General features: G+C 40.2%; 1 protein-coding gene across 1 annotated transcript in view; it reads left to right on the forward strand.

The window, feature by feature from the left end:
• CACNA1F (calcium voltage-gated channel subunit alpha1 F) overlaps positions 1-14,153 on the forward strand; it is a 224,240-nt gene that overhangs the window by 84,952 nt on the left and 125,135 nt on the right. The window contains 5 exon segments of the mRNA XM_033922018.1: positions 4,829-5,054; positions 5,172-5,379; positions 8,710-8,830; positions 10,457-10,529; positions 13,421-13,469. Of these exon segments, the coding sequence (XP_033777909.1) occupies positions 4,829-5,054; positions 5,172-5,379; positions 8,710-8,830; positions 10,457-10,529; positions 13,421-13,469 (677 nt within the window).

The raw sequence follows: 14,153 nt of genomic DNA on the forward strand, positions 1-14,153 counted from the left end.
AAAATAACTCAACAAAAATCTCATATATCCTTCCATTCACTCATTGCACAAATGCACCTTGCGGATTCTTGGCGACTTCAACACCCCTCAGCCAGAGAGTATACCTATCATTCCATTCCTCATAACAGCTTCTCACATCTAGACTATATTTTTGTTTCTCAACAACTTCTGAATTCAATTGCCAACTCTTATATATCTCCAATACTTATATCTGATCATTCTCTAATTTCATGTGTTCTTTTTTGGAATGCTGGTCCCGTTCCTAAATCTCCTCTTTTGAGAATGCAAACTTCACTTTTGGAGGATGAACAGATCATACAGCGTATCAAACTCTTTATCGAAAATTATTTTGAACGAAATCCTTACACGGATACTAACCCTCTAACAACATGGGAGGCTTTTAAGGCCTCCCTGAGAGGGGAATTTATATCCCTTGCTTTCCATAAATGTAAAATTGAACAATCCACCTTAGTAGACTTAGAGACTCAAATATCAGATTTGGAAAAAAAAATTTCCCTTATGAAGGATCCTAACCAATATAACACTTTATGTCAACTTAAATATCAATATAACTCCATTCTATCTAAACAAGCTGGAATGCAAATTTTCATGACTGAGGCTATATATTATGCTGAAGGAAATAAAAGCGGCAAAATGTTGGCTTCTTATTTAAAAAGAAAAAAAAGTAAACTTCAGATTCCTGCCATTCAAAACTGTGATCATATAAATATCACTTCCCATTCTGGAATTCTTGCAGAATTTCAGGCCTTCTATGATAAATTATACCAATCTGACTCACCCTCTACTCCGTCCTCATTGTCCTCTTTTCTACAAGACTTAGATCGACCCACATGGTCTATCTCTGATACTTCTATTCTTGATAAAACAGTTGACACAGAAGAAATACAGGTTGCCTTGAAACAATTACCATCCCACAAATCTCCTGGAGCCGATGGAATTCCAGTAGAATTTTATAAGATCTTTCAGCGAGATATATTGAACCATCTTCACCATTTGTTCCAATATTTGACTCCTGAAAATGTCAGACAAAGTCGTTTCTCTGAAGCAATAATAATAGTTATCCCGAAGCCCAATAAAGACCCTCTCTTGGTACAGAATTATAGACCTATTTCACTTTTAAATGTGGTCTATAAGTTATATGCAAAAATTTTAGCTAATAGACTCAAACTAATCATTCACAAAGTTATTCACCCTAATCAAATAGGTTTCATGCCTGGTAGACTTATCGCTGACAATACTAGATTGTTTTTCCATCTACCCACATTGCTGAATCTTCCCAACATCCTATTGCCTTATCTCTCGATGCCGAAAAGGCTTTTGATAGAATCGAATGAAATTATCTTTTTCATGTCTTGCAATGGTTTGGTGCTCAGTCTCCATTCATCCGAATGATTGAAGTATTATATGCCAATCCTTCAGCTAGTATAATTGCAAATAACTCGCTTTCCGTCTCTTTTCGCCTTCATAGGGGAACTAGGCAGGGCTGTCCTCTACCCCCCTATTTATTTAATCTGGCACTTGAACCCTTGCTTCTTCGTATTAGGCAAAACCCGAATATCTCTGGCATCCTGTATAACTCTCTTGAAATTAAACTATCTGCATATGCAGATGATGTCTTTCTTTACATTTCCAATCCTGAGAGTTCACTCAAAGAGCTCCTTCAAACTATTGCAGACTATTCCTCTTTTTCTGGATACAAACTGAATCAAGATAAGACAGAATCTCTTCCTCTAAATCACTATACCAACTCTTCCATGATCAAACCCTATGATCTCCAATGGGCCCCGAAAAAATTAAAGTATCTTGGTATTGAACTCACTGTTTCTTTCTCAGACACCGTTGATATTAATATGCAACGTATCTTTCAAATTGTCAGAACCCTGCTCCAATCGTGGCATCCTCTACACCTATCGTGGTGGGGTCGTCTTGAAACAATTAAAATGATGTTTATGCCCAAAATAAATTATATTTTCCTTATGATCCCCTCTCTTTTCCCCATCGCTTTCTATAAAAAAACTTGATTCTCTTCTCTCCTCTTTTCTCTGGAAAAATAAACAGCCGCGTATAGCATTGCGGAAACTCAAGATGAATAAAGAGAATGGTGGTGTTCTCTTTCCTGATTTTTTTATCTATCACAAATCATTCATTATTCATCAAGGTCTTTATTGGTTTGCAGATCATGACAGTTACTCACCCATATGTCTTGAACTCAAAAAACAACTCATTCAGCCTCTCCAACCTCCTGCGTACTTGACTGCCCCATTCGCTTCTCTTGATAATCCCATTATAAAAATTACATCCCAATGCTTATTGGAGTTTGACTCACATCTTGAATACCCCTATCTTCAATCCTTATCTCTTTCTTTATGGTTTAACTCTAACATTCTCATTAATAAGAAACCATTCCTCTGGAAAGAATGGATAGATAAAGGTGTTTTCTTCCTCCAAGATATTTTAGATCCAGAAAATAAGTTGCTTCCATTTAATGTTCTTCAAGCTAAATTTGGTCTCCCATCTTCCTCTTTTTTTAAATGTATGCAACTTCGCCATTGTATGTCTACCACATCGCTTTTTAGTTCGGTAATTTCCCAACCGCCTACCCTTCCCAAGTTGGCTATGCAATACTTGACAACAGGGCAAGCTATAACATGGAATGTATCACCGCTTATTGTACTCAAGGACATTTGTGAAAGAGATTGCGACTGTCAGGTAGATATTAAAACATGGACACTTCTTTGGTCTAAAACATTGCGTGCAGTATCTTCAGCTAGTACATTGCAGTCTATATACTTTTTATATCACAAGGCTATTTGGACCTTTCATAAACTTCATACTGCTGGCCTCTTATCTTCTAATGTCTGTTGGAACTGTAAGATATGTCCAGGCTCCATCATCCATATGCTATATGAATGTTCCTTTGTCCATTCCTTTTGGTCTGATGTATGGAACACTGTGAAACTGATTTTCCACTTAGATTGTGATTTGTCATTCTCGATAGTGATGTTTAAATCGCAATCTCCTGATGTTCTTTTACCTGAACTGCACAAGAAACTTTTTGACATATTATTGATTCTTGCACAAAAATTGATTCTTTCCAATTGGAAATCCTCAAATCTGCTCCACATTCATCATTGGTGGAATTTAGTTCTACAGCATCACAAATTTGAATTGGTGTTACCAGACGTAGAGGTCAGATTAAACATATATCTGCAAGTTGGTCCCCTCTATCTACATATTTGCAAGCTACTTGTACCTAACTCTGATTTCTTGATATGTATTACTGTAAATGCATTATGCCTCTGTACTTTTTCTTTTGTTTTCTTGTTATTCTTTGAAATTTCAATAAACTCTCATGGGGAGAAAAAAAAAAATTTTTTGTCTCCAAAAGCCGATGCCGCTTTTAGAAAATGACTCGGCATTTTTAAAGAATCCACCGGAGGACTCATTTCAATGTTGAAGAACCTATTTGCAGTTTAGTGACGGTGTTAAAGTTTTGAGAATCTGGGCCTCAGAGGCTGAGAGATAAGTGACTATAAGGCTCAGCTAGGTGCTGTGGAGTGAAAGATAAAAAGCTGTGTTTAACCTGGACATTTTCTATTGTTTTTCTTTTGTGTACGCAACAACCTTTGCCCAGCCATGCTAATACCAGCAGGGAGTGAGAAACCAACCCTGTGGATCAATGGACTGCTGTAACAACTAGCACAGAGTATAACTTAAGGATTTGGATTTTGCCTGAAAAAAGCTTGAACTTGTAATTGCACAGAGTGTGCTTCACTTTTCACCTGCAAGGCAGGTGGCCATTTTGAGAATTGCCTAAAGTGCTGTATTTTACCTGTATGCTGTTTGCTTGTTTCTTTTGGGGATGTTTTGTAACATGCTGGACTATGTTTCCTAAGATAATAAGGCCCTGGTGAAGAGGACCGAGCTATCTAAAACTGAAGCTCAGTTGCCATGAAAATGGTTTATGCTTTATGAAAGAACTGAGAGAAAAGGATGGGGTGGGGATTTTTTTCCTGATTTTCCTTTTCTTGAGAAATTGGCTATCCTGACTAGAGACCAAGTGGTCAGAATAAAAGTTTTGAACTTATATTGAGCCCTGTGCTTTCTTTTTTATGGTGACACACACTTGTATTAGCTGCAAGCCTAAACCTCCCTGACAGGGTTCCCTGGTTCCAGGGGAACATGCCCGATTCAGAGTTAGCCACTTCTAGTGCCATCTTCAGGCCTATACAGGGGCCTAGCACGTGACAGGGGTTACACAGCTTAAATCATGAGTCCCTTTGTGCGTTTTTTTTGCTGTATTGTGTTTGGTGTGTTCTGTCCCTCTCTGTGCTGATCTTTAGAATTTCTTCTCCATTTTGGTTTGCCTAGTAGCTATCAGTTTTTCCCAGTATTACTCCTGAGCCTCAATTTTTTGTCATGACTTTTGTTCTCTCATTTTTTCCCATTGAAAAAAGTTTGTTCCTTTGGCATTATTTATATTTTGTAAGTATATGGTATGTTTGGAGCTACGTTTTTGATTGTATCTCCCCACACTCTTCTTTCCTTTAATCGAATTTGTCTCAGTTCATTTAACCTTTGATAAAGACTTTACAATGTTGGTAGCCCCTTTCTGGAAAGAAAGACCTCCAGAATTTGATACCATATTTCAGAAATGGTCTCACCAATAAGTTGTTGCAGAGATATTCATATCTCCTTTATCTTGCTGGTTATGCCTTTCCCCCTTATGTTCTAGCACTGCATTGTTGCTTCGGATTCCTCTCAGAGCACGTGACATGGTTTTGCTGTCTTTCTGTCTCTTTCTCAGGCTATGCCAACAAAGTACTGCTGTCTCTCTTTACCCTGGAAATGCTGCTTAAGATCTACAGTCTTGGCCTTCCTGCTTATTTCATCTCCTTTTTTAATCGCTTTGACTGTTTTGTGGTGTGCGGTGGGATACTTGAGACTTTCCTGGTGGAGTTTGAGATCATGTTTCCTCTTGGGATTTCTGTACTGCGTTGTGTCCGACTGCTCCGCGTCTTCAAAGTCACCAGGTTTGTGCTGTAGCAGGGCACGTGCATTTCTGCGTCTGTGTCTGTCAGTGCATGCTTTGAAATAAATGCCAGTATTCATGCGTATGAGTGTGTGTGACTCTCTTTCTTCCGGAACAGGCACTGGGCCTCTCTTAGTAACTTGGTGGCCTCGCTGTTGAACTCCATGAAGTCCATCGCCTCCCTGCTGCTGCTGCTCTTCCTCTTCATCATCATCTTCTCACTCTTGGGCATGCAGCTCTTTGGGGGCAAGTTTAATTTTGACGAGACACAGACCAAACGCAGCACTTTTGATACCTTCCCTCAGGCACTTCTCACTGTTTTCCAGGTAATGCTCTATCCAGGTACTCTCTCTACCTTTCCCATCATATCCTCTCTTCATATTCCCTTTCTTCTCTCTCCCATACGCTCACCCTCTTGGCCCAGCACACTCTCTCACCATCATACATAGCTTCTTCAGTCTTCCATCAGCCACTGCTCCATTATTTTAGACTATTCCATTCCTCCTAACCCCAGCACATCTTTTATCCCAAACTTCATGTTTTGTCCTAATTCCTTTAGCTAGTCCCCCCCATCTTCACCTTCCTTGCATTCTTTCTCTCCAGAGGGATTGGGGGTGGTTCCTTCTTGTTCCTGTCCATTTATTTTGTTCAAAGTTTGTCTTGTTCGTATTTTTATAGCTGTCTTGCATCCCCTATCTTTATTGTGTACATCGCTTTTATCAAATTTTAAATAAACTTAAAACTTGAAATTGGAAGGGGGAATGCTAAGGGGATCGGGAGGATCAGATTGGCACATCCTTGACATATTGGTGCAGGGCATTTAGAAAGATATTTCCAGTGAGATTCTAATGGAGATTTGCCCTGAGGCACATTTATACATTTATTGGGATTTATATATATCTAGTCTCCTGGTTATAGTGATCATTCCTTCTCTGTCTCTTTGAGATGAACTGTGAATAGAATACTTTGACAATATTAAGTAAACATCCCAAAATAGTTCAAACGGTAAATTAATTAACACATCAGCAATTTTCTCAGCATCTTATGTGGGCTCAATGCAGTCTTTTTTATCACATGTGGATCTCATAGTTATGCAGGCCTATTATTCAAGTCTTTAATACCTTTGTATGGATGGAAATGTGGTAAGTAAACAAGATGAACAGAGCCCCCACAACATCCCCACCTCACCTCCACCAAAACCCCCCAATCAACAAAGACCAAAATGGAAGTGAGGCCCTCTGAAGAGGGAAAAAAGCCAGCAAACAACAAACATATAATCTGAATGTCCTCACTCCCAATTATAGACAGTGCAAAAGCACCCCTCCCCCTCTCCCATAGTAGTCCCATCACTAGCAACCCCTCTTCCTCCCTTATCATTGAGAAGAAACCAGGAACCCAGCTGGTAGGGAATAAGATATTAAGAGAGCTGTACTCTTATACTCTCCCATGGAACACTTTCCCACTAGAAACCAAACCCTACTAAATTCTATCCCACACCTGAAAGAGCAACCCCCCCCAAAAAAAAAAAAAAACCTACACCCCCTATACAAACTATATACCCCCCAAACAAATTCATTGACTTTTTAAGCTACTGTGTTTCCCTGAAAATAAGCCCTAGCATGATTTTGAAAGGTGCTCCTAATATAAGCCCTACCCCAAAAATAAGCCCTAAAGATCGAACCCCCAAATATCCCCAACACTCCCCTACTCCATCCCTCACACTAATACTGCCTGATTCCAGCAATTTCTCCCCCCCCCCCATGTGCAGCACCTTTCTGTTCCTCCTTCCCATCCCCCTGTGATGTGGCAGAGGGAAGGCCCTGGCGGGGAAGGCCGCGAAACAGCCCATTCAGAGCGCTGCCGCCTCGGAGCGGAGATATGTCAGTCTCACGTTGGGAGGGTCGGCGGGGTTCTGCACAGGGGGATGGGAGGGAGGGATAGAAAGATGCTGCACAAGGGGATAGGTGAGAGGGGAGGAAAGATGCTGCACATGGGGGAAGGGGAGAAAGGAAAGAGAAAGAATTGGGGTAGAGGAGAGGAAGGGAGAGATGATTGTTGTACATGAAAAAAAAATAAGACATCCCTTAAAATAAGCTCAAGTCACCCATGGTTTGCCCTATTAGCAGGGCTCTGTTTCATAAGTAGTAGTTTTCAGGCCTTCAGTTGACCAAAAATATCCTCTAAATTTGCACTTGTAAAGACTTCTACTCTATTAGGCACTTGAATATTTCTTATAGAAATTATCTCATTAAGAGAGAATTTGGGTCTAATTGTTACTTTTATTTATAGTTCTATTTTTTACTTTTATATTGAGAGTTTATACCTTGAAAAATAGTGTATCCTGACTCCTCATTCCAGACTGCAGATAATTCTGTTTTAAATTTTTTATTCATTTTTCATAATACAAGTGTATCATATAAAGTTATACAATCTCATAAATACACACTTGATATTCCTTCATGCATCACTGTAAACACAACATATCATTCTATATTCATGTACTATAATATTTGAAAAAGTATGTAATACATAATATGTATAACAATTATTACTAAAATTGTAAACCCACCCATCCCCTCCCTTCCCCTTAAAAAAAAAAAACCTGCAGATAATTAAGCAAATGATTTACAGCAGCAAACAGCTGTGTAATCCAATTCTGAGGTGCAAGGATACACACATTAAACTATGCTTTCATAAATGTTGTGATTACTTACTCACTACATCTACAATTCTGAGCGAATTACAAGTAAACACTCATAATACGAGAACAAATAAACATTAGACAATAAACATCTCAGAGAACAGAAACAAAATACTGTACATTAAAATGTCAAAAGGTCTAAAAACCAGCCTCAATGCAGCAGGCCTCATGACTGCCATCTATATAATAACACCCACTCAACCATCCCACTTTCATGAAAAACATCTCTTAAACAGCACTATCTTAACCAGCTTCCTAAAATTTAGTGAGGATGATGCACTCCTTACCTCAAGAGGCAATGTGTTCCACAACAGAACGCCTTGTACTGTCAACATCAAGCGATGGAGTCGGGACAGTTTCACCTGTTTCAATGATGGAACTTCCAAACAGAGCGCAATGTTTGTGTCAGTTGATATAACTTCAGAAGATTAACATTACCAGCTTCTTTGTATGCCTCAATTTATAAATCAGAGTATCTTAAATTTGATTTGCGCAGCAACAGGCAACCAGTGGAGACTTACTAGAATAGGTGTGATATGACCAAATTTTGAAGCCTCCACAATCAGTCACGCTGCAGCATTTTGCACCAGTTGTAGTGCCTGAATGGCATTCTTTGGTAAACCAAAATAAAGGACATTGCAATAATCAAGAATAGGGATCAGTATTGCACTGATGACTGTTCAAAAATTCTCTTTTGGTAATAGATGGCACTAGCTTTTCCCTCTCCCCTAGGAGCTCCTTCAGTGCATTCTCTGTGACGAATACCTCTCTGTTTCCAGACAGATCATCACTGTGTGAGTTGCCAACCTCATCACATCAGGGTATTATTCCATCATAATCCCTTCTCCCTCTTGTTCTTTGATCAGACACCAATGGAGATATTCCTGGTAACGTGCATGCCTACAATGACACTGTACCTGTTTTATATTTTTCTGCTTGGGGGGGCTGGTTGCAGATTCTGACAGGAGAGGACTGGAACGCAGTGATGTATGACGGGATCATGGCATATGGGGGTCCATTTTTCCCAGGGATGCTGGTCTGTGTTTACTTCATCATCCTTTTTATCTGTGGCAACTGTATCCTTTCCATGTCAAAGCCCCTGTGGTCCCTGCCTCTCTTAGCTGGAGATGCTGTAAGAAATGGTGACATCCTGGTGGCGGGGAAAGCAATAGTGAATAGTGGAAGAGTGCTGGTTGTGGGGGAGCCAAAGGGAATTATGGAGGAGCAGTAAGGAATGATGAATGCATGTTGAGTGTAGGAAAAGCTGTATGGAATATTGGAAATACATTAGCTTTGGGGGAGCTTAATAGAGAATGATTGATGTAGGAGGAACTGGGGAATGGTGAAGGAGCACAGGTTTTGGGACAGAGTACTGTCAGAAATGGTGGAGCTGTAACATAACATAACATTGTGCTTAATGACCACGTAACCAGAAGTTCAACGCGGTTTACAAAAAGTTATAAAATTAAACATGTTACATGAAATAAGATGATTCGTTAAACAATGAAATATTTAGAAAAAAGATAGGTCTTCACTTGTTTTCTAAAATGGCCATAGGAATGGGTAGTAAGCAACAATATTCAGAATTCGTTGTCATGAAGAGCTGCTTGAGATGCCAAAGTATGATTCAGAAATTTCTTACTCCTGCAACTCTGGACAGATGGAAAATTAAACAAAGGATGAGTTCTTCTACTATATCTTTATGATGCTAAAGAAAATCTATTGTACTAGTTGTAAGAGGAGCTATAGGGAATTTATTGACTTTGGGGTGAGCCATAGGGGATGATGAGGAGTGCAGGTTGTGGGGGGGGGGGGATCAACAAAGTATGGTAGAGGTGTGTTGGTTTGGGGAGGAATCTATAGAGAATGATGGAGGAGTGCTAGTTGTGAAGGGAGCTATAGAGAATGATGGAGAAGTGCCGATTGCGAGGGACGCTTTAGAGAACAGTAGAGGAGTGCTGACTGGGAGAGGGGAACATAGGGGATGGAAGAGGAGTGAATGTTGGAGAAGCCCAGGCTGGGGTGAAGCCACAAGGAATTATGGTAGGGGCTATAAGGAATGATGGAAATGCGCTGTGTATGGGGGAAGCGGTATTTATGTATTTATTTCAATTTCTATCCCATTCTCCCAGAAGCTCAGAACGGGTTACAAGTAGACATTCACAATCGTTTGAAAACAGACTAGTCATGACAGCAAATAGGTTACAATAGACAATAACAGAGCTTATTTTAGAGACCAGACTGGTCATAGCGAAGAGTACTAGGAGAAGTATATTGAGGAGGCAGTTTTTAATGGCCCGATTGGCGGAGGAGGAAGGTCTTTACTGCTCTGCGGAAGGTCATTAGTGAGTCTAGCGACGTGATCTGTGTGGGTAGTCGGTTCCATAGCTGAGGTAGGAAATGGCTGTAGGATCGCTTGTAAGGAATGCTGGAATAGGGGGAGCTTAATAGGGAATGATTGAGGTGGGGGGAACTGTACAGAATGGTAGAGGAGCACTGGCTTTGGGATGGAGAGCTGTCAGAACGGTGGAAGTGTATTGGTTATGAGAGGAGCTCCAGTGGAGAGCTGGGTGTGGGTAGGAGGAAATGACAGAAGAGCTTTAAGTTTGGATGAACTAATTGTTTCTGTATTCCAAATCTCACTCTTAACTAAGGAGTATTGGTTCTATTTTAAACTTATGATTCTGAACCATCTTCTGCAGATATTCTGTTGAATGTCTTCTTAGCCATTGCGGTGGATAATCTGGCAGATGCTGACAGTATCAACTACAAGAAGTAAGAAACTTGTGTTCTGTTTTGTTTTTTGTCCTTCAATAATGGATTCCCAATATAACAACTGGGTGATAATTCAAACAATGTGTCCCCAAAAACGAATGAAACCAAACAAAAACAGAAAAAAGGGGGACCCAAATAATTATATTAAAATACCTTTAAACCAAGAAGGTGCTCAGATCCAATAAATGGAAAGAAAATCTCCAAACTGGGGACAAACCCCTATAGGGACTTTCACAGAGTCTATCACTGCCCCATCTTCTGTGAAAGTCCCTATAGGGGTTTGTCCCCAGTTTGGAGATTTTCTTTCCATTTATTGGATCTGAGCACCTTCTTGGTTTAAAGGTATTTTAATATAATTATTTGGGTCCCCCTTTTTTCTGTTTTTGTTTCCTTCAATAATGGTACTAAGATTTCCAGGTCCTGAAGTAGCAAAGCATCCCCACACTATTGTTGACTGTTAGTATGATGTTCTTGATGTCCTGGATCGGTAGCATGGAATATTGCTACTCCTTGGGTTCTGGTCAGGTACTAGTAACCTGGATTGGTCACCGTGAGAACAGGCTATTGGGCTTGATGGGCCATTGGTCTGATTCAGTAAGGCTATTCTTATGTTCTTATGCATTTGCTTTATGCCAGACATAATGTGGACTGAGTTATCTAGAGCGTTCAACCTTTGATTTGGCTGTCCACAGGATATTATGCCAAAAGGCTTGGGGGCTCATAATCGAAAGAGGAAAACGTCCAAAAACCGGCCTAAGTCGGCACTTGGACGATCATAAACGAAAGACGTCCAAGTCCCGATAATCAAACCGGGTTTTGGACGTATTTCTAAACGACCTAGACCTTCATAGTGCCGCTGAACGACCATAGCTAAGTGGGGCGTTTCAGGAGGAGTGTCGAGAGTGGGATTTGGGTGGGACGTGGGCAGGCTTAGACTTAGTCGTACAGCATGTATAACTGAAAGTTTTACAACAGAGCCTACACGGAACTTAGACATTGTGACTTAGACCATTTAAAACATGGTCTAAATCACAAAAATCCACCTAAAGTCACCAGATTAGCACTGCAAACACATAATCGTTTGTTAGTGCGTCCTTATTTAACCTAGTACGTGTTGTAGTTCGTCTAATAATTTTGTATTTTCTTTTTTTTAAAAAAAAAAGTCTGTTTTAATGGTAATTCTGTTTGTTACAATGTTATTTTATCAAGTGCTTTGTACAACGCTTTGCAGAATCGATAAAGCGTTTAATCAAGAAACTAATTAAACAATAAACAATAAACAATAAACAATACAGACCCCCACACACTATCCCAGTGATCACCGACCCCCCCCCCCCCAACCCCATAAAAATTGTAATCACACCTGTAAAATTCAGCCTCCAAACGAAAAAAAAATTGGACATATTTTTCGAAAATGTGTCCTAAGCTAATTTTTTTACTTTGGACAACTTGCGACTTAGACGTTCCCTTCGATTATGCCTCTAAGAACATAAGAACATAAGTAGTCGCCTCCGCCAGGGCAGACCAGAGGTCCATCCCGCCCAGCGGTCCGCTCACACGGCGGCCCATCAGGCATATTGCCTGAGCAGCAGTCCCTGACTAATTTTATACCTACCTCTACACTTATCTCTAAACCTTCCACTGCTCTTATCTGTACCCCTCAATCCCTTTGTCCTCCAGGAACCTATCCAGGTCTTCCTTGAAACCCTGTACTGTGCTATTTCCTATCACGGCTTCCGGAAGGGTGTTCCATGTGTCCACCACCCTCTGTGTGAAAAAAAATTTCCTTGCGTTTGTTCTAAACCTGTCCCCCTTCAATTTCATCGAGTGGCCCCTTGTTTTTGTGGTTTCTTTCAAATTGAAAAATCTGTCCTTGTCAACCTTTTCGATGCCCCTCAGGATCTTGAAGGTCTCTATCATGTCTCCTCTGAGTCTCCGCTTCTCCAGGGAGAACAGCCCCAGCTTTTTCAGTCTGTCAGTGTATGTAAGGTTTTCCATACCCTTAATCAGTTTAGTTGCTCTTCTCTGGACTCCCTCAAGCATTGCCATGTCCTTTTTGAGGTACGGTGACCAGTACTGTACACAGTATTCCAGATGGGGGCGCACCATAGCCCGGTACAGTGGCAGGATGACTTCCTTCATTCTGGTCGAGATACCCTTCTTAATGATACCTAGCATTTGGTTTGCTTTCCTCGAGGCTGTGGCGCACTGTGCTCGAGATACCCTCTTGGGGATTATCCAGTTGTGTTTTTGCAAATGTGAAATGGACATTGATGTCACTCTTGTGCGCTTGACATCAACGTGTTGTGTCCATGCATGCGCCAATGCCCCTTCCCGACGCGATTATGTTGGGAAGCTTTTCCCGATAAATCAAATTTACATTAAACTTGAAACTTAAAACTATAATATTTTTGGAGTGGAGTGGAGTTTTTGTCTTCAACCAATGATTGGATTTTGATACTTTTAGTTAACTGATGGCAATGAAGTTTTCTCCACTTATTTTTTATTTTTTAATTTGTATTGTTTTGGGAGAAGTCTTTGGGAGCCCACACATCACAACAGGTTGAGTAGTTTATTGTATTTTGATGTTCAAGTGTATAAAATTATCTCCACTTGTATATATAGATAGATATTGACTGGATACATTTTACAGATATGCTTACTAGATTTAATTGATCAATAAGGAGTTTTAGTTGTATAGGTAGATAAGCATATTTAACAGATTCTAGAGACAGAGAGGGATGGAAAGATCTGGGAAAGGTGCCATCTCCTGCACTAAATATGGATACATTTTGGAGAAATGAGGTCTCTGGATGTGGAAGAGATTTCTAAGAGAATTAAATCTCTCTGCATGGGGAGATGGATGATTCAATGTCTTTGTTTCTCAGTAGGGAAGAAAAAAAGACTAAAGGAGAGATGAGTGAGGACAACTCAATGAAGGTAAGTTAAAGAGCATTTGCAGTTTGAAACATTCCTGCACCCTCTCAAAGGTCTTTACTAGGCAAATTTCATGGAATCACAGAAAGTTAGGATTGGAATGGGCATTAGAGGATCATGTAAAAATGTGAGAAGTGAGAAAATAATTGACAATTAAGATCCAAAGCAAACAAGTGCAAATTCAAACATTGAGTTGCAACGATTCAAGGGAGTATTACATCATCGGGGCAATATACTTATGTGCATCAACAGGAAGAAGACTTTTGGGTCGTACTGTGTGATGATTTTAAGGTAGCAAAACAGCATTTTAAGGGAGTTATCAGAGCCAAATGAATGCTAGGGTGCTTAGGGGGAGGCAAAGCCAGTATTTTAAAAGAGGCAATAATGCTTCTGTGAAGGTCATTGGAGTATATTGTCCAGTTCTGAAGGCTTTGCTAATGATGATATGTAGACAGAGTAGGGCAATTCTGAGAATAGCTACTGAAATGGTGCTGACTCTGCCCCAGATGCACTGTGAGATGAGATTTAAGGGGGAAGTTATCAACAGGGGCAAATGTAAAGTCAGCTTATTTTACCACAGGTCAGCCATGTTGATAATTTCCCCCACGTAGTGGCACACCTTGGAAGAGAAGGCAGATATGACAGACATTCAAATATTTCAAAGATATGAATAATGCACAAGAAGCA

Source organism: Geotrypetes seraphini, chromosome 1, assembly GCF_902459505.1.
Source record: "Geotrypetes seraphini chromosome 1, aGeoSer1.1, whole genome shotgun sequence".
NCBI classification, from domain to species: Eukaryota; Metazoa; Chordata; class Amphibia; order Gymnophiona; family Dermophiidae; genus Geotrypetes; species Geotrypetes seraphini.